Here is a 19,328-nt window from a genome sequence, read left to right as displayed (position 1 = left end):
GGAGGAGCAAAGTAGGCTCGGGCAATCAAAGAAAAAGAGGCAGGGCTGTCGTTCGTTTTATGTTCTTAATGGAGAACAGAAAGCTTTCAGAAAAGCAAAACATAGCCACCACTTATCCCAGGGGTATCTCCCCTGAGACAGCTTCTGTTTGCAACTGAGTGTCGTGCGGGCAGAGGGAAAACAACATCCAGAAACCTTCCCTTCACCTGCGCCCGTCTCTTAGGTACCATTCGCTTGGAAATGGTAGGCTGTCCCTGGGTCATTCTGATACTTAGGTTCTACTCTGGTGACACTGGGATAAGCATTGGGCTGTTGCCCACAAGGTCGGCGGTTGAGACCCATCTGGCCACTCTGATGGAGAAAGATGAGGCTGTATGGTCCCATAAAGATTCACAGTTTCAAATTCAGGGTCCCTGTGTGTCAGAATAATTAAGTCAGTGGTAGCGGGCGTGGATGTGTTTTCTAGCCATAACATTTCTGCTTGCGTACATAGAACCTGGAGTAAGACTAGACAAAAATTCCCCTGTCAAATCAGCAGATAAGCATTTTTTTGATCATTTTATTGGGGGCTCATACAACTCTTATCACAATCCACCCATCCATCCATCCATCCATCCATTGTGTCAAGCACATTTGTACATTCGTTGCCCTCATCATTCTCAAAACATTTGCTCTCCACTTAAGCCCCTGGCATCAGCTCCTCATTTCCCCCCGCCTCCTTTCCCCCTCCCTCACGAACCCTTGATGATTTATAAATTATTATTTTGTTATATCTTACACTGTCCAACGTCTCTCTTCACCCACTTTTCTGTTGTCCCTCCCTCAGGGAGGAGGTTATATGTAGATCCCTGTAATCGATTCCCCCTTTCCACCCCAGCAGATAAGCTTTTAGTAGAAATTGTAGTAGAAAAAAAATTACATCCTCACCCTTCTCCCCTCCCCTGGATGACCCAGTTATCTTAAGATATATTTGTTGGAACAAAACGAGAGTATGGAAGAAAAACTGGTCAAGATATGTGCCACGTACAGGTTGCCCATGGTCCAGGAGGCACACCTTGATTGAAGGGTCCCTGAGACCTGGAAGAAGAGCCAGACAGGAACAAAGGGTGCTCTGTGGATGAAACTGGTGTTGTGGAATCAAGAGTGCTTTGTCCGTTTTCTCTCTGATTAGCTTAAAGGAGATAATTCTATAAATGAATGAAGCCTTAAGAGTTTGTAACCACGATTCTCATGCAGTGAGAGCGGAAGTAAGATCTAGCCATAGTACATCCAGCCTGGGCATCATAGTGTGGTAGAGACCTGTTGAGCAGTGGCGAGGGGCGGGCATCAGAGGCACGTCAGATCTCAGGCTAACCGAAGCCCCAGAGAAGAATGGAGGGATGGGCCGTGGGACTGCTTCAGGGACAGGAGTTGTTGATTGCGTCTCAGACAGGGACAACAGATGTTTCTTTAATTTCCAGGCTGCCTATTTGTGAAACATTAGCTTAGCTGCTAGCTCAGCCGGCGGGTGCTCCATGTGAGGGTTAAGCCCAATAGAAAAGGACTGTTTTTCCAGTTTTCCCAAGCCTGGTGTACGGCTAGTAACAACTCAAGACACCTGGGAGGAAAGTTGATTTGCTGCCAGCAGTGGATACCCGGAGATACTCAGTCTTCATTCTCTCAGAGAAGTCTGGTTGGAAAAGCACTTGTGGAGGACTGTCTACTTTGGCCAGCACCAAGTGGCCGGATGTCCTCTGCACAGGAATGACACCAAGACACAAAGTCTTGCTCTGCTTAGTTTGGTCACAACGAAGCCGATTGGAAAGGGCAAACCATTTCCTTGATTGGGTGCTTGGAAGAGATTGTCTTTTTTTTTTTTTTTTTAGTGAATACCGGGTTTTGTGATCTGCAGGGAGGGGAGCCGATGGTATGCGTGGGCCCAGGTGGCTGTTCGTGGCAGCCCTCACTTGTCCCGTCTTCATCTACATTTCCAGTGCTTTATCCCACAAGCCACTTCCTGCCTCCCATCCCACCTTTTTTTCTTCATATATTTTTTCCTATAATAATTAAGTGACATGCTGAGCTCTGTGTGGTGTTGAGACACTGTTCCCTAGATTGCTGTACAAGTTGAAGTGTGTACATTTCAAAGAGACTGCAGTAAAGATTGTCCGCTTTGAGTTAGGTGTAGACTATCCATGGTTCCTGGGCTCCCAGGAGGGACATCTGGGTCTAGGGGTCCCCAGAGACTGGAGGAAACAAAGGGGGCCCAGTGGACAAGATTGGTGTCATAGAAGCTACCAGACCTCGGTTATCAGAGTGGTCCCCAGTGAAAATGCTGCATAAACTCCATTAATCATTAGTTTTTAATAAAGATAAAGCATTATTCCATTTGCTGACCTTGAAGGAAAGATGTAATGCCCTAAATTTGCGTGAGCATGACAACAGCTGGCCCTCCAAGCCGGGGTGATCAAAATAGCGCAAACCCTGGGTGTCGCTCACCCATAAGGGAAAGCAAATGGTTTCCATGAGTGCCTCTGAAAACGTGTCCACAGAGAAACTGCCCCCACGTCAGAGTTCAGACCCTCACAACAAGCGGGCTTCTCCGAGTTCAAGGTGGGGTCAGGCCTCAAAGACTGTCTAGTAAAGGCGAATGCCTGAAGCGCAAAGATTTGATCTCTGGTCATTGAATTCATAATTATTCATTCTGATTCTCCAGTTCTAAATAAGTGTCTTTTTTTTCTTTTAATCATTTTATTGGGGGCCCATATGACTATTATCACAATCCATACATATATCAATTGTATAAAGCACATTTGTACATTCGTTACCCTCATCATTCTCCAAACATTTGCTCTCCACATAGGCCTCTGGCATCAGCTCTTCATTTTACCCCTCCTTCCCCGCAGCCCCTCCTTCATGAGCTAAATAAGTGTCTTACGATCATACGTGCATACTTTATCACGAATACCTTGCAATAATGTACGCAAGGAAAGAACTCTGGAACTGAACTAACGCCCAGGAGTTCGTTGTTGCTGCTGTAGTCCACAGAGACTCGCTGTGCACAAAAGAGCGGTCCTGCACCATCCTCACAGCTGTTGTGATGCGGGAACCCATTGTTGCAGCCCTGTGTCAGTCTATCCTGCCAAGGGTCTCTCTTTTTCGCTTCCCGTCACCTTACCAAGCGTGCTGTCTTTTTTGAGAGACTGGTCCCTCCGGACAACACGTCAAAGTACATGAGACGAAGTCTCCCCATCCTTGCTTCCAAGGAGCATTCTGGCTGTCCCTCTTCCTCAGACAGAGTTTTTGCTGATACACATCATTGGTCTCCTTGCCAGGGTTCATGCAGAGGCAGTGTGCCTGAACGTGGAGGGTGGAAACCAGTTTAGGCAGATTGAGATGTGAAGGCAGTAAATCATGGGTCCGTTTTCTGATATGGAGTCCCCAGGAGGTGCAGATGGTAACTCGCCAAACTGCTAACCGAAAGGTTGGAGGTTCTAGTCTGCCCACAGGTGCCATGGAGGGAAGGCCTGGAGATCTCATTCCGAAAAATCCACTATAGAAAATCCTCTGGAGGACAGTTCTACTCATATATCTGTGGGATTGCATGAATCAGAGTCATTTTAATAGCGGCTGTTTTTTACCGGTTTTTCAAATAAGCTGGAATGAGAGGACAGGAGAATGGTTAAGTGGAGAGATTATCGCTTTGGTATTTAAGAGGGGAGCTTTCTGTGTGCACATGTGTGTACATACGTGTAGATATATGTAGGTGCTGAAGATGGAGAGGGAGGGAGGGTGAGTGATAATTGGTAGAGCCGGAGGCCTGTGGAATCTGAAAGGCTTGGCGATCAGGGGTGCTGTGTTAGTCTGGGTTGACTAGAGAAACAAATTCATAGACACTCGTGTGTAAAAGAGAACTTTATAACAAGAGCAATTGAATATTGAGAACAAATTCCAGCCCAGTCCAGATCATGTCAGTAAGTCCAATATTACCCTATATGTCCATTGCAGCCATGCAATGATGGCAAATTCAGGAATATCACAGGCCAATGGGTGGAAAGTCTTGTGGATCCAGTGGCGGTGGAAGCACCTCAGCGCTGGCAGGGGTCTCGTCGCTCCTCCAGCTCCAGGGCTCTAGCATAGACAGCTCCATGTGTCTTCTACGCCGGAATGTCTTGCAGTCAAGGAGTGTCTGTGGGCCCTGCCACCGGGGTTCCTCCAAAGGAGGTCATCAAGCTGTGACCTGATAGGCTAGAGTCCACCCCTCAAGTTGACATCAGATTACTTAACTCCCACAAGTGCAGTGGGGGGGGGGGTGGCCTTGAGAAGGAAGGACAAGTGTTCTGCTTGCCGCCCCTCCTGCTGCTCTCTGGAGTCACAGCATTTTTCCTTGCTTACTCTCCGGGGGCTCTCCGCTCCATACATGACCCTCCTCAAACTTTGTTCCCGTCTCACCTGGTCTCCATTTCTTCCAAAGCGACCATGTCAGACCATAGGAAGGAACATCACTTCCTACCACACCAGCCCGCGAACTTTGTACATTGGCACTGTACAACAGTCTCTCACCACCACCCCCACGCCCCCCCCAGCAATTTTTTCAAAGTTACTTCAAATTCACTTGAATTATAAAGCCAATGATACAGTGTTGCTAGAGGTCGGAGCTTCATAAAAGTTGGATAAGTTGCCCAGGCTACTCTGAAGCTCATGGCTTTCCAGTGACTCAAAATGCCCCTGATCCCTCAGTGCCTCTGCTTACTGGTTTGTGTAGCAAAGGGACTGGTCTCACGGCGGTCTGGGGGGATCGTTGCCTGCATGCTCATGGCTTGGGCTGACTGTCACAGGATGCATGCTGCGAGCCAGACTCCCTCAACTGTCTGCGTCTCTTCAGATGCAACGGCATTTCCTTTTTCACCCTGTGGCTTCCTTTGGCTCTGGCCACTGTAGGTAATTATGGATATACTGGAAGAGTCGTGAAGGGAAAGCTACTCATGGCAAGTGGGTCATTGACAACCATTTATTGTAGACGTTTTTAAACAAAGCGATAGTGGAAGCCGTGTGTAGAACCTGTGTCCCACCTTCATGGTGATCCGTGTTCTATTGTTTTTATCACATCTCTCTCCCTACTTTCTCTCCTGCCGGAGGGTTTTCAGGCAAAGTCTACACATCATTGAATTTCACTTCCAAATGCTTCCTGAGCTTCGTTTCTAACAGCTAAGGAAACCCAAACTTACAACAGACAACAAATAACAACCCTCCCCAACAAAAATAGCAATAATTCCTTAATACACCTAAAGCCCAGTCCAAGTCTGCTTTCCCCTGATCATCTCAAAAATAGCTGTGATATACAGCTGACTGGTTCAGATCAGAACCCAAAGTCAGCGTTCTATTCAATAGTCTCCTAGAAATCTCTTTCCATCTCTAAGAATTTCTCATCTTAGAGCACTGTTGTCCATAATCATTCAATTTTTTTTTCAAAAATATACGCTGTATAAACCCGGTATAGGAAACACAGAAAACTAAAAAAGTACAAAGCAAGGTAAGAAAGGATGGCTGACAGTGTTGGCACCAGAGAGAATCACAGATCGCATTTGGACCTCTGCCCGTTCATATTTCAGGAAGTACACGTTCAGGTGGGTGGGGGGTATTTTGTGCCCAGTGTTCATCCCTGCTGCAGACAGACTGTGGGTACAAACAGTGCAGCTTTGAGGACAAACTAACATGCTCCTTGTGAAGGGATTGAGATAGGCAGGCTTGTCCTTGTGGGTGAGTTTGTGACTTGTCCACTGTTTGCCTCTGCGACATCCCATTGTTAAATGTCTAACTGGCTGTCAACCCATCACATAACGACCAGCTGCTGTAGATTTCCTCAGCATCAATTTACCATGCGATCATTTGCATGTTCACCTCTAAAGCACTGTACTATTCTGTTCAGTATTATGAATTAAACGTTGCTCTCTTGTGCTCTCTACGCTGTGCATTTGGACAGAGGTCAGAACTGCACCAGGTAAGAGCGGTTGGCGTCTCACGTAGACAAAATGAAAATGCCAAGGAGAAGTTTTCTCACAAGTGCTAGGTAGAGGCAGTGTGGATTTATCAGAAGGAAAAGCAGTTTGCCAGGCAGGTAGAGAAGAGGGGAGTGGTTCGTTCACGTATTTGTTCCCCACAGGTGGTTTACAGCCCGAACCCATCAAGTAGTTCACCTTGAGAAGGGCCGGCGCAGGCTCAGCAGTCACTTTGGTGGGGGGATAGTTGAAGTCTCACGGCTTTATGCCAAAGGATTGTTTCCAGGACAGAGGTGGAAGAACCTGTTTAAAGGGAAAGGACTCTTGCTAGGGACAGTAGGGAATATTTTTTCAATTTTTCCCTCATAGGAGGACACAACTCAAGTGAATTAGATAGGTTGTTCAATTAACGACTGCCGTTCAGGGGCGCACGAGGTCGTGTCTGTTGCTGGGCATTACCTGGGCGTGCCATTGTGGCGGACTCACCTTTCCTCAAGCGTGGGATCTTTGGAACGCCACTTGGGCAGCTGAAGTTCACCTTTGGCTATGTGTTAGTGTCCTTTGGGATTACACTGCGATGGAGTTGTTCAATCAGCGAGCGTGTTCAAAGTCAGTCTTGAGAGGACTGCCCCTGTCCGAGTCACTCTAGCACAAAGTTCACGTCTTAAGTTTCCCTTTCCAAGGACTGACAATCAAGTCTCTGTGTCAGGCAGTGTTTGCGAACCACATAGCAGTCGCTAACCATTCATGGTGGACAAACTTTGGACAAGCTGACGGTGCCCCTGAGGCAGTTCCTCATTAACTTTATCTCCACCTGTCCCACCGTAAGGCGCCACACAGCATGAGTCGCTGTGAACATAGGCCTGGGAACCTGGCAAGCCTGGTGGACTGTGGTGTCCTGAGGGCTAGTTGTCTCATCTCCCAGTGCTGGACCACTGCTGGGAAACCTGCACCTCTCCCAACTCTCTCACCTGTTAGCAGATCACCTGAGTTGTAGGTATTTTTCATTCCAGGTCCCTTTCAGCCTTTGATTTGAAATGTGGAAAGATCAATATTCAACGTAAGTATGCAATTCTGGAAAGAGTAGCCCTTATTTATAGTTTACACAGCTGTAACCACAGAACCTATATTTTCTGTTGGACTAGAGCAGGCTTCTCACTAACAAGACTCCAAACCAGAAAATGAGTTTACAGGGTTTCACGAGACAACACTCAAATCACTTTCATGTGGTACACGTTAATTAAGTTTCTTTTCTTTTTTTCTTTTTTCTTCAAGATCCAAGAAAACATTCTTGGCCAAAATCTAGGGGAAATTATTGCCACTTTGTACTATACAAGGAAAACAAAGACACCATGGATGCTATTAATGTTTTGTCTAAATATTTAAGGTGAGTACCTCGTTCCTGTGCTGGTACCGTCAGAACACTGCCCTCTCTTGTCCTCTTGCCATGACGATAAGCAAGAAAAGCGCGAGCAGAGAGCACGCAAGCAAAGTTACCCCCAGATACAGTTGTCCCAGGCAGATAGATGGGTCAATTCTTTCAACCCCTGATGCATATTGTCATTTCGAGATGAATGTTTTATAGGTCAGTAATTCAGATGCAGTTGAGAGTCTCCAATACCTCCAGTGGAAATGAAATAGTTTGCTCCCTGAAGCCTACTCTTTGATTTGGGTACAGAGATGGGCGGCCGGCAGCTCTTGTTTGCGGGAGCTGGGCTAGATGGAAAAACTTGAGGCCTGCCCGATTGCCTCCTCGGATACAGCAGGGGCCGAGGTGTGGGGGTCTTGTTTGTTTATTTTTTAAAACAGAAATGGCTAGAGCAAATCTGCTTAACTCCACTAAATCACGGTGAAATCAGACCCAGTTCCATGACAGGTCCTTTGATTCTATCCAGTTCACGAGGTCTCTGCGTAGGACTGAGCCCGGGAGAACAGACGGTCAAGCGGGGTCTGCTCTGATATCTGTAGCTGGAGACACCTGGGGTTCAAGATGGCCTTACTATTTTGCTCTGTTTTTTTCCTGTTGAGATGGAGCAGTCAAGTTTATAAAGTACCTCTAAATGTGTTCATAATCCAATTGATCCTGACTCCCATTTGGCTTTTCTACACAAAGCAAAAGGAGCCCTGGGAGCACCAGGGTAAAGCGCTAGGCCAGGCTGATAAGCAAAGGGTCAACAAGGGACAAAGACGTGGCAGTGATTCCATGAAGATTTGCAGCTTAGGAAACTGGGACAATTCTGCTTCATCCTCTCGGGCAGTGGGATCTCAACCCTCCGGGTGCCGCCACCCTTTTAATACAGCTCCTCATGTGGTGGTGACCCCCCCAACCATAAATTTGTTTTTGTTGCTACTTCATAACTAATTTTGCCACTGTTAGGTTCAGGGCGACACCTGAGAAAGGGTCGTTCGACCTTCCACCACCCGCAAAAGGGGTTGTGACCCACTGGTTGAGAACCACTGCTGTAGGTTCCTATGAGTTGAAATCAACTCCATGGTGGTTGGGATGATTTTTGTTGTTAATTTTATACAAAGCAATAACTATATAAATGGAGAGTTAAAGGAAAGTCTGCACTATCATTAGTTTCCAAATAATTGAAGATACAGAAAATTTCAAAGTGGCATTTAGCTAGAGTAAAACCTTCTTTCATAGTTTTATGGAGCCCTGGTGGCAAGTGGTTATGCATTGAGCTGCAATCTACAAGTCAGCAGTTTGAGACCACCAGCAGCTCCAAGGGAGAAAGAGGGCTTTCTACTACTGTAAACAGTTGTGGTCTCAGAAACTCAACGGGCAGTTCTGTCCTGCCCTATAGGGTTGCTGTCAGACAGTATTGGCTCGATGGCAGTGAGATTCATCTTTTGGTTTCCTAGTGCATATCATCTAGTGGTTGCATGTGCTCAGCAGAAAGTATACTGTTCCTTGCAGGTACTGGCTAGCCAAGTCTTAGGACAGCGTCAGTTAGTCACAGATAGCTTCATTGTTCAGGCCTCTGTAAAAACAAACTCTTAGCTTGCATATTTATGTTTTCCTGAATAAAAAGTGACCGAAAGTTTCCCATCATTCTCCGTTCTGTTCTGTTCTATGTATTGTATCTCAGAACTTAAATTATGAGATATGTGATTTCAGTTGTTTTTTCCTGTCTTACCAGAGTCAAGCCAAACATATTCTCCTACATGGGAACCAAAGACAAAAGGGCTATAACAGTCCAAGAGATTGCTGTTCTCAAGTAAGTCGAGTGAACATGTTGGGATTCTTTACTGGAAAATTCCTAGCGTGGTGTGTCAGAGTTCTCGGATTTATGGGAATCTACCTCTTCTCTCTTCAGACCATATCTACCTATTAGAGACATTATTTTTCTATTTTTTTCCAAGCATCTCTGTAAGCTGTCATGTTTTAACGGCAGATTAAATTGCATTCATTTGTGGGATTCTAAAATGATGCTGTTTCAGAGAGGAGCCCTGGTGGCGCAGTGGTTGAGGTGCTTGCTACCAGCCGATAGGTCAGTGACTAAAAGCCACCATTTGCTTGGTGGGAGATAGCGAGGCAGTCTGCTTCTAAAAGATTACGGCCTTGGAAACCCTGTCCGGCAGGCCTACTGTGTCCCATGGACTCATTTACAGGACTCGGCCCGACCGCAGTAGGTTTGGTTTTGTGAGAGCCAAGAGAACAAGTGCTTCTTTCTCTCTCCACAATTATTACTTACCATTGTAAATAACACTATCGTTATGATCTAAATTTTAATTAGCAGCGAATGAGCTCTTTGTTTTGCATTGAGGCTATATAGATGGCGTTAATCTCTGCTTTGAAGGCATCACAGTTTAATGTGGTAAGCTGATAGATACATAAATTAGTTTACCGCATGGCAAGAGGAATGCTGAAAGGTGTATTTTGGGAATTATAGTATGTTTGGGAACAAAGCATGAGTCTGGACGTGGGGGCGGGTTGGGGAAAGGATTTTACAGGCAGCGAGTCACTTAAATTTTACCTAGATCACAGTTCCCTCATTCCATAAAGGACCAGAGAAGATATGTGTCCCTTAATTCCCAGTCTGCTCAGCTAGCTTCCTTCCTCTGTTCCTCCGAGTCATGCATACTACTGGCCGAGCTCCTGGCTTCGTCCTGATGGGCTAGTCAGTGCTCTCCCTCTCTGCCCGAGGGGCCATCGGTGCTGTAGTAAAGGCCCATCACCCCTGTCTGCCAATGCCGGTGTGCCTGAAAGGCAGCAGGAGCTTGCACTTGCAATTGGCGGTGTCCCTGCCCAGTGGCCCGTAACTTTCTTCTTCCTGAGACACAGGGTCCTTGCTGTTCCCTGAGAGGGAGGTGACAGGAGTGAGGAAGGGAACTTGTAAGCTGTGAAGATTTGAAGTAGCCTTTGTGTGTGATGGACCAGTGCACTGTCCCAAACCCCAGGCTGGGCTGGGCAAAGGAAGAGTGTTCTGAGAGCTCAGACTTTCTGATCTGCGTGGGCACAGGACACAGAGGTCTTGCTTTTCAGCAAAAATGTATTCACTCCTGTGAACTCGGGCTGGCTCGGGGTTTTGCCTGCCTGCACTTAAAAACAAGTTGGCTTGTTTTCAACCCAGAAGAAACTAGGCAGAAATTGCAAGTTCTTTTTTTAAAAACATTTTATTAAGGGCTCATACAACTCTTATCACAATCCATACATACATCAGTTGTGTAAAGCACATCTGTACATTCATTGCCCTCATCATTTTCAAAGCATTTGCTCACCACTTAAGCCCTTGGCATCAGGTCCTCTTTCCCCCCCCCCCCTCCCTGTTCTCCCCTGCCTCATGAGCCCTTGATAATTTATAAATTATTATTTTGTCATATCTTGCCCTGTCCGACGTCTCCCTTCACCCCCTTTTCTGTTGTCCGTCCCCCAGGGCGGAGGTCACATGTAGATCCTTGTAATCAGTTCCCTCTCAGAAAGTGCAAGTTCTGCTGTCCTTTCATTTTCAGAGATTATTTTGTTCACGACTTTATTCTCCCCCACCCCCACCCTACTCAGGAACTGGGGACTTTTCCCCTTTTACACCAAGTTCTACAAACGTTTCTTTCCTTGTGAACAATAAATAATGTCAGTACCTAGAAACCGGCCTGATCCTTTTTCATGGTTGCCAGATAGACAAATTGTGAAGGTTTCCTTACTGATCAACTAGTGCCTCATTTTTAAAATATGTTATTTCCCATTTCTTGCTGTTCTCAGCAGTTCCAAAGCAGGCATGTTTAGCTAAAGCTAGGCACACATCTGGGTAACTGCTAAAATAAACTAGCAATAGAATTACTGAGTAAGAAGAATATGAATTCTTTTAAATTATTTTGTTGAGGGTTCTTACAGCTCTTACCACAATCCATACATCCACCCATTGTGTCAGTCACTTTGTGCATATGTTGCCATCATCGCGTTCAGAGTATTTTCTTTCTATCTGAGCCCTTGGTATCAGCTCCTCATTTTTTTCCCTCCCTCCCTCCCCCACCCTCCTACCCTCAGAAACCCTTGATAAATTATAGATTATTATTTCCATATCTTACATCATCCACTGTCTCCCTTCACCCACCCCTCTGTTGGTCATTCCCCTTGGAGGGGGGCGTGCATATGTCACTCATTGTGATCAATTTTGCCCCATTATTCCCCCACCTTTCCCCTACCCTCCTGGTATCGACACTCTCATTATCGATCCTGAGGGGTTTTATCTGTCCTCGATTCCCTGCGTTTCCAGTTCTTATCTGTACCAGTTTACATGCTCTGGTTTAGCCAGATTTGTAGTGGGGGTGGGGGAGGAAGTATTAAAGAAATAAAGGAAAATTGTATGTTTCATCGGTGCTATACTACACCCTGACTGGCTCATCTCTTCCTTGTAATCCTTCTGTAAGGGGATGTCTAATTGTGTACAGATGGGCTTTGGGTCTCTGCTCCGCCTACCATCTCATTCACATTGGTATGATTTTTTGTTCTTGGTCTTTGATGCCTGATACCTGCTCCCATTGACACCTCATGATCACACAGGCTGGTGTGCTTCTTCCATGTGGACTTTATTGCTTCTCAGCTAGATGGCCGCTTGTTTATCTTCAAGCCTTTAAGACCCCAGACGCTCTATGTTTTGATAGTTGGGCACCATCAGCTTTCTTCACCATATTTGCTTATGCACACATTTTGTCTTTAGCATTCCTGTCAGGGAAGGTGAGCATCACTGATTGCCAGGTAATTAGAACAAAATATTCTTGTGTTGAGTGAGTATTTGATTGGAGGTCCAATGTGTGCCTGCTGCCTTAATTCTTAACATGTAAGTATACGCACACATATCTATTTCCCTAGCGTTCGAATGTGAACCCTTTTGATAGCAGACTTCATTTGCCCTGAAGAAGGGTGATCGATACTACTCTTATCACCTTTATCCTAGTTCCCGTGAATCAGCCCCCAAGATGATTTAAAATTTTTAAAATTTGCTCATTTGAAGATCAGAAGATGGCATCTTGGTATTTTCTTTTGTTTTATGATAAGAACCCCCACAATAAACAAAACCAGACTCACTGCCATCGAGTTGATGCTGACTCATAGTGACTATCGGACAGAGTAGAACTGCCCCTGTGAGGTTCTGAGAGACTATAGTTTTTTATGGGAGTAGAAGGCCCCTTCTTTTCTCCTTATGATGCCAAAGCTTGAACCTTTGAATCTGAAGGCATTTATTTCTTTCCTCAGACAGCCACCAGGGGTCACACTTGGTCACAGTGCTGGTCTAGCTTCACGGTCCATGACTGCTCTTATCCTCTTCCTGTTGACCTAGTAAAAGCGTAGAAACACCTACACGCTGGCCCTTTGAGCGCCAGCAGCAGCACTTATCTCGCGGATGCAGGTTGCACCCTGAGTTTGTTCAGTGGATGTATGGGGCTGGCTGACTGGCCTTTCCTGTGAGAACTGGCCAACAGGATAAGCCCACTCAGCCTTGCAACAATTTTAATGGCTGCGGAGTGGGACAATTCTGGTGCTACACAGGGTTTTGTCCAGCCTCAGACGGCACTCTCAAGTCCCCTAGTAATTCCAACAGGATCTCAGAGCAGCCCATTGCTTTTCCTGCCTGTTTCTGCCTGTGTTCTTTCTGAGTCTGGTCTGTCAGTCTCCCGCTTTGTTAAGAAAGCCTGATTGTGTGGCGGGCTGCTTACATCACCACACACTGAATTCCTGCTGTGTCAAAGTGAGCTCTTCACATGCGCATGTTATTCATGGCCTTTGATCAAGGCTCCTGAGAACTGTACACAGCATCACAACTGTCTTGTCAACATCTCAGTGCTTCCCAAAGTAGACAGTACTGCCTCCTGGGGGGCACTGGAATGGCCCAGGGGGGCTGCAAAAACAGATACCCACACTTATCCTGGATTATGGGCTATAATCGTAGCCCATAATAGTAGTACAAACATTTTTCATTGCCAGTGAGGTCGCTGTTTGTTTGTTTGTTTCTGAAAAGGGAAAGGTAGACCAGATACATTTGGGAACCACTGAAAACCCCTAAGAACGTTCTCTGCTAGGGGGATTCAGAAGTAGAGGTCTCTTCTGTAGTCAAGAGCCCATGAAAAGGAGGGGCGGTTTTGATGCATGTTACAGCAGAATGCAAAGTTAACAACATGCGCAGTGGGGAAAAGCTACACCGAGGCCACATAGTATGTGGTTATGTCTGCAGGTAGTCTCCAACTTAGGACGTATGCATTCAGGTGACAACAAACCACACTGTGCACCGTCCACTTTTGCTGTTGTATTTTATACATCTCAACAGCCGTGAGTGAGTGGGATTGCTAGTAAGGTGTACTACATAAATGTTACAGCATGTAATTTGTTGATGCTTTCATTCTCAGATGTAATATGTCAATCCCCAAAGACAAGTAAAGGACAGTAGTAATGAGAACCCCCAAAATGGGGCATTCAACTTAAGTCAGAACTGGCTTTGGGCAGAATCGTTGTCAGAACAGTGCCCTGTCGTAAATCGAGAACTGCCTGTGTTTGTACAGAAACCCGGGGAAACAGGAAGTAGGTTAGTGGGTGTCAGGTTGAGAACAGGGAGCAATGGGGAGTATCTATGCAGTCGGCTTCTTCACAGGGTAATGAAAATGTTCTGGAATTAGATGATGGTGACAAGGTTACCCAACCCTGTGAATTTTCTAAAACTCACTGACTTGTGAACTTTGAAACGTTGAATTGTGTCTCAGAGAGGGGATAGGGGAAAATGGAGAAAAATAGAACATAGCAGTAAGCACCTCTGTCTAAGTGCCAGGGAGCAGTCTCCAGGACACTTGCCAGGCAGCCAAGTTGCCTATTTGACTCTTTTTGTTCAGAACTCTTAATTATTCTTTCGGTTGCCATAGCAGTGGTAACCTAAGAGAAATTCTGCTCCTCCTGTTTGTCACTGTTTACACTGATTCCTGTGTTTGCTCGCTTCTGTGTGATAGGACTCTTAGGTCCATTTATGCCTAATGACCCTACCTTTGTCCCCAAATAGCTGAACGGAATGCTTATACCCTTTTCCCCTTAGACCTGCTTCTCCTTGGCAGCTGGCCCGAGTGTGGAGGATGCTTGTTCTACTGTTGTTTGAACTTGTTCTTCTGTATTTGGGCCTCAGTTGGCAGAGGACAGGAGGGACATGGAGTATAAATTTCACCCATTTCCTTGATTCTCTGGCTGGCTTCCCATGTTTTATATTAATTGATGGAGCAGTGACACACACACACACACACACACACTCTCTCTCTCTCTCTCTCTCTCTCTCTCTCTCTCTCTCTCTCTCTCTCTCTCTCTCTCAAAAGCCTGAACCAGGCTGCCTCTACATATGTTGACCTAGCCGAGCCTCAGAAAGACAGTGCATGAAGGAACTGGTTGAATGTCTTCAAGAAGTAAAAAAAAAAAAGAGGACCTGATGCAAAGGGCTTAAGTGGAGAGCAAATGCTTTGAGAATGATTAGGGCAAAGAATGTACGGATGCGCTTTTATACAATTGATGTATATATATGTATGGATTGTGATAAGAGTTGTATGAGCCCCTAATAAAATGTTAAAAAAATTAAATTAAATACAGAGCTTTGAAAGAAAAAAAAAGTATAGGGATATCTACAGCAAAGAATTTCATGAGAACACACGACAGGCTGGGATTGTACAAGTAAACTGAAAAACATTCGCCCGTCTCAGAAATAGCCTATTTGTCACTAGAGAGTAGGATAAATTTTCCCAGTTAATTTTTCATGTCATGTTGGGACTTCACAGGCCTGCCAGAAAGTAGTACACATGTGCTTCTGTGAGGATGTTTCCACTCCTAGCTGCACTGCCAGGTCTTTGTGGGTACTTTGGGGTCGAACTTGGCCTTTGATGAAGGCTCAGCGCCAGGACCCACATCCAGATCCATTCAGTGCCTGCATTCCCCCAGCAGAGCCAAAACGAGACTCCTGATTGCCCAAACCAGAGTAAGAAAGAACAAAGCGTGTCCTAGACATTTCCCAGAACATACATGTTTTCAAAGGAAATCTGAATATAGAAAAACATGAAGACCACTTACAGAGATGTACCATACAACTCCACAGTGTCTGTAACTTTGAAAACAATCCTAATGACCTACATTGCTACATTGTAAATACAATGCCTTGTTATGATGGTGATCTGTATTTGACCCAAAAAACAGGTCTCTAATAAAAAATAACCGCTTTACTGAAGTAGGGCTAGGTGGATGAAACAATGTATACATCTGAAGCAAAGAGCAGTTGTGGGTTTCTCAGGAGCCAACTGTTAGAAGCTTCTTGGCATTTAGAGTCAAGAGCCTGCTGGAGACATCAGACCGCCGCTTAGCATTTGTCTGGGTGCATAGCTAGGGCAAGTAGACCAACTTCAGAACTAAGATAAGGCCATAACCATGAGTTTGCTGTGTGCTATAGAGGGTGAGACTGTATCTACTTAAGGAATTTATTGAAAGCTATAAGAGGTAAGAAAATTCAAATGTAGAATAATTATGAAATGAATATATAAAAATCCATATATAAATAATAGCCAATTAAAATTGTAATGGGGAAGGTGGTTTTCTTACACAGGGGAAATGTAACACGCTCGGAATACAGATCTTTAAACATGTGTCCGGTGTCTCTAAAGACAGTATGGCCATGTTGTTGAGGGAGCTGAAAGACGTGAATACATGATCGATAAGACCTGTAACAGTCTTTCCCAACTGGAGAAGCCGCTACATTAGTATTAGGAGTAGTAATGCTAATGGGAATGGACATGGATTGTTGTTCATTTTTTAACCATAGTGCTAGTGTGGGGAAATTCAGGTGCAAAACAAAGCCGTAGAAAGTGTGAGAAAGGTGATGAATAAAGGAGGCTCACTGCCACAAAAGCTGGAACACGAGAGAAATGAAACACTTCAGGCAACTGGGTAGTTAACCCATGAGTTAATGTGGAGTGCTACAAGAGTGCCTCAAAATTCATGGAAAAATGGAAATGGAAAGATAACAGGTTTTTTTTGGGGGGGGGTTGATCTTCAACACTTTTAATTTTTTTTATAAAGATCATTTTATTGGGGGCTCTTACAGCTCCTACAACAATCCATACATCAATTGTATCAGACATATTTGTACATATGTTGCCATCACCATTTTCAAGACATTTACTTTCTGTTTGAGCCCTTGGTATCTGCTCCTCTCACCACCACCACCCTGACCCCTTGATAAATTATAAATTATTTTCATATTTTACACGGACTGCTGTCTCTCTTTCCCCACAGTTTGTGTTGCTCGTCCCCCTGGGAGGCACTCAGTTTCCCCTTCCCCCTACCTTCCTGGTATCCCTGTGCCCTTTTCTGTTCCTGAGGGATTTGTCAAGATAACGAATTTTACCACAAACTTTGTGAAGTCGCTGGTGTGTTCAGAGATTCAGTATGCATTGAAAAGTAACGTTTGACGTTATTGGAGGAAACACTGTTGTAACCATTTGGAAAAAACTTAAGTTGATCCCCAACCTCAGTTAGTTCCCCGTGAAAAACAAACGCCAGGTTATCAAGGATTTTCAAACATGGAGAAGTGCTACATTGTAACTTGGGAGAATTTCATTAAAAACAAAAAGCCTCTTAAATAGGATATCTTTTCTAAGTTTAACTCAAAAGCCAAAACCTTACAAAGGGCAGGGAGTGGAGGTAGGGAGGCATAAAACCCTGATTAACCTAAGATTGATACAGGCAAAAATTAAATATTAAGGAGCGAAAGAGTCACACTATTTCAAACTTTCACGCCACACATGACTTACTAAAAACAGCAGCCAGATGTGCTCCTTGACGAGGTAATGAATTTAAGGAGCTAACAAACAATGAAGTGATATGGGCCAATTGGGTAAATGACTGAATATTTGGGCAATGGTCTGATGGAGCGCTGGTGGTGCAGTAGTTTAAGTGCTTGGCTGCCAAGTGGAAGATTGATGATCTAACCCACCACCCACACTGTGGAAGGAGGTGGGCTTCCAAGAAGCGTCCCAGCCCTGATGACCCCCTGGGGCAGGGCAGCTCCGGGTGCCACTGAGTCACTGGGAGACAGAGTTGACAGCAGCAGGTTTTTAGTGGGGCTCCTCGTCGGTGTTCTGAGTGTGGCCATGGCGGTTGTGGAGGAGACTTTCCGTGCTTGTTCTTTGTGAGATGTGCTGAAGTAATTGGGTGGACTCTCAGATTGTCTGTGACCCTGAAATGACTCAGTACGATACGTAGACTTTACATTTATATTACATACTATGTTCATGTCTGTGCACACACGCAGTGTACATGGATGTACCTGTGCTGCCTCCCTCAGCACGCTCTACTTTTCAGCTAGGTTCTTTTAATTCATTGCCACCGCCACACTCACAAACAATGCTCGTGATTAACAGATTACAATTCAGACAAGACATGCTCAAGATACTGCTGTTCTATCAGGAAAGTCACAGAGAGCACTTTTAAGGCCTGTAATCAGTGCCAAAGGGCATGCCACTCTGCGGTAAGGCTCAACCCAGAGGCACTCAGCTCCAGGTCTGTGGGTCAGTTCACCCGGCACCCCATTCCACAAGTTAGACACCTGCCCAAAGTGCTCAGCTTGACTTGCTCTGTAGGCTAGGAAATCCACCCCTCTGTCTCTTACTCTGGCTCCTGGTGCTGCTGCGGTCTCTCTGTCACTCCTCTGGGGTCAGAGACGTCTCCTGGATCAAAGAGATTCACTACACAGGATTTGGGGTTCAGAGGATGCACTCCACTCCTGACTCTTGCTGGAGCCCGTGAGATCTTCCCTCCTGATTCTGAGGTGGGTCACCCCGCAGCTGAATCGCACACTGTAATCATGACCTTCCCCCACCTTCTCACTTATGCCCGTCAGGAGAACAAAGGCAGGTTGGTGGAAGTCACAGAGGCTAGGGCTCCAAGGTCATGATAAGTCATTCCCTGCATTGCAGCCTGTGTTCAGAGGGAGAGTTACTTGCTATAGGGTTGGTTGTAATGGTGAGAGACTATGGTCCTAAGATTTCAAGCCCAGCAAACCAATCCTGTGAGAGATTGAGATCTGTTAGGGAAATATTCTTAATATTCCACTCTTGTGTTTTATTATGTATACGTGAATATGTACTCAGTGCACACAGATGTGTACATGGAAGTGCTTTAAACAGTTCCAAAAGGCCATCATCTTTTTTCTACATATTCTTTGAAGCTCCCCCGTATATGCACACGCCTAGAGAGGAGATACACCTGTACATGCACACCCTCTGTACTCCCGTGTGCCTTTCTATGCACTCTTCTAAGTTCTAGTTTGATCATCTCATCTGGGGTCTCAAGCTTGGGCATAGGCATTGTGGTCGTTACATGATCTGTCAACTTGCGAAGGGGTGGAGTCTAGCCTGTCAATCAGGTCGCAGCTTGAAGACCTCATTTTGGAGGTGCCACAGAGATAAATATCTCACTGGAGGCAGATACATACTGACTCTGCTTCGTCTTCCTGTTGACAAGACACATGAAGCTACACTAGACCCCTGGAGCTGGAGGAGCCATGTGGAGACCCAAGCCAGCACTGAGATGCTTCCATCACCACTGAATCCAGAAGACTTTCCACCCACTGGATCTTCCTGCATTCGGCCTCATTGCATGTGTTGCATGAGTCTGAAGAGGAATTTATAGATTGATGTCAGACATATGGGCTGATATCGGACTTATGGACTTGATCTGGGCTGGGATGTGTTCTCAGTATACAATTGCCTTTGATGTAAAGCTCTTTCCTATACACATGAGTGTCTTATGAATTTGTTTCTCTAGTCTACCCTAACAGCCATCTACAGGACACCTCCTGTTCTGTGCTCACCTGGAGTGAAAAAGAAAGGAAA

At 45.5% G+C, this 19,328-nt stretch overlaps 1 protein-coding gene across 2 annotated transcripts in view; it reads left to right on the top strand.

Annotated features, from left to right (window-relative positions):
* The window catches only part of PUS7 (pseudouridine synthase 7), a 57,981-nt gene that overhangs the window by 20,878 nt on the left and 17,775 nt on the right, over positions 1 to 19,328 (top strand). For both annotated transcript variants that reach the window (XM_075558527.1, XM_075558528.1), the window contains exons 6-7: positions 7,254 to 7,365; positions 9,125 to 9,202. In XM_075558527.1, coding sequence (XP_075414642.1) covers positions 7,254 to 7,365; positions 9,125 to 9,202 — 190 coding nt within the window. The remainder of the gene's footprint in view (positions 1 to 7,253; positions 7,366 to 9,124; positions 9,203 to 19,328) is intronic.

The sequence above is a fragment of the Tenrec ecaudatus genome, chromosome 9 (genome assembly GCF_050624435.1).
Source record: "Tenrec ecaudatus isolate mTenEca1 chromosome 9, mTenEca1.hap1, whole genome shotgun sequence".
NCBI lineage: Eukaryota > Metazoa > Chordata > Mammalia > Afrosoricida > Tenrecidae > Tenrec > Tenrec ecaudatus.
This window is presented reverse-complemented; position numbering and strand designations above follow the sequence as displayed.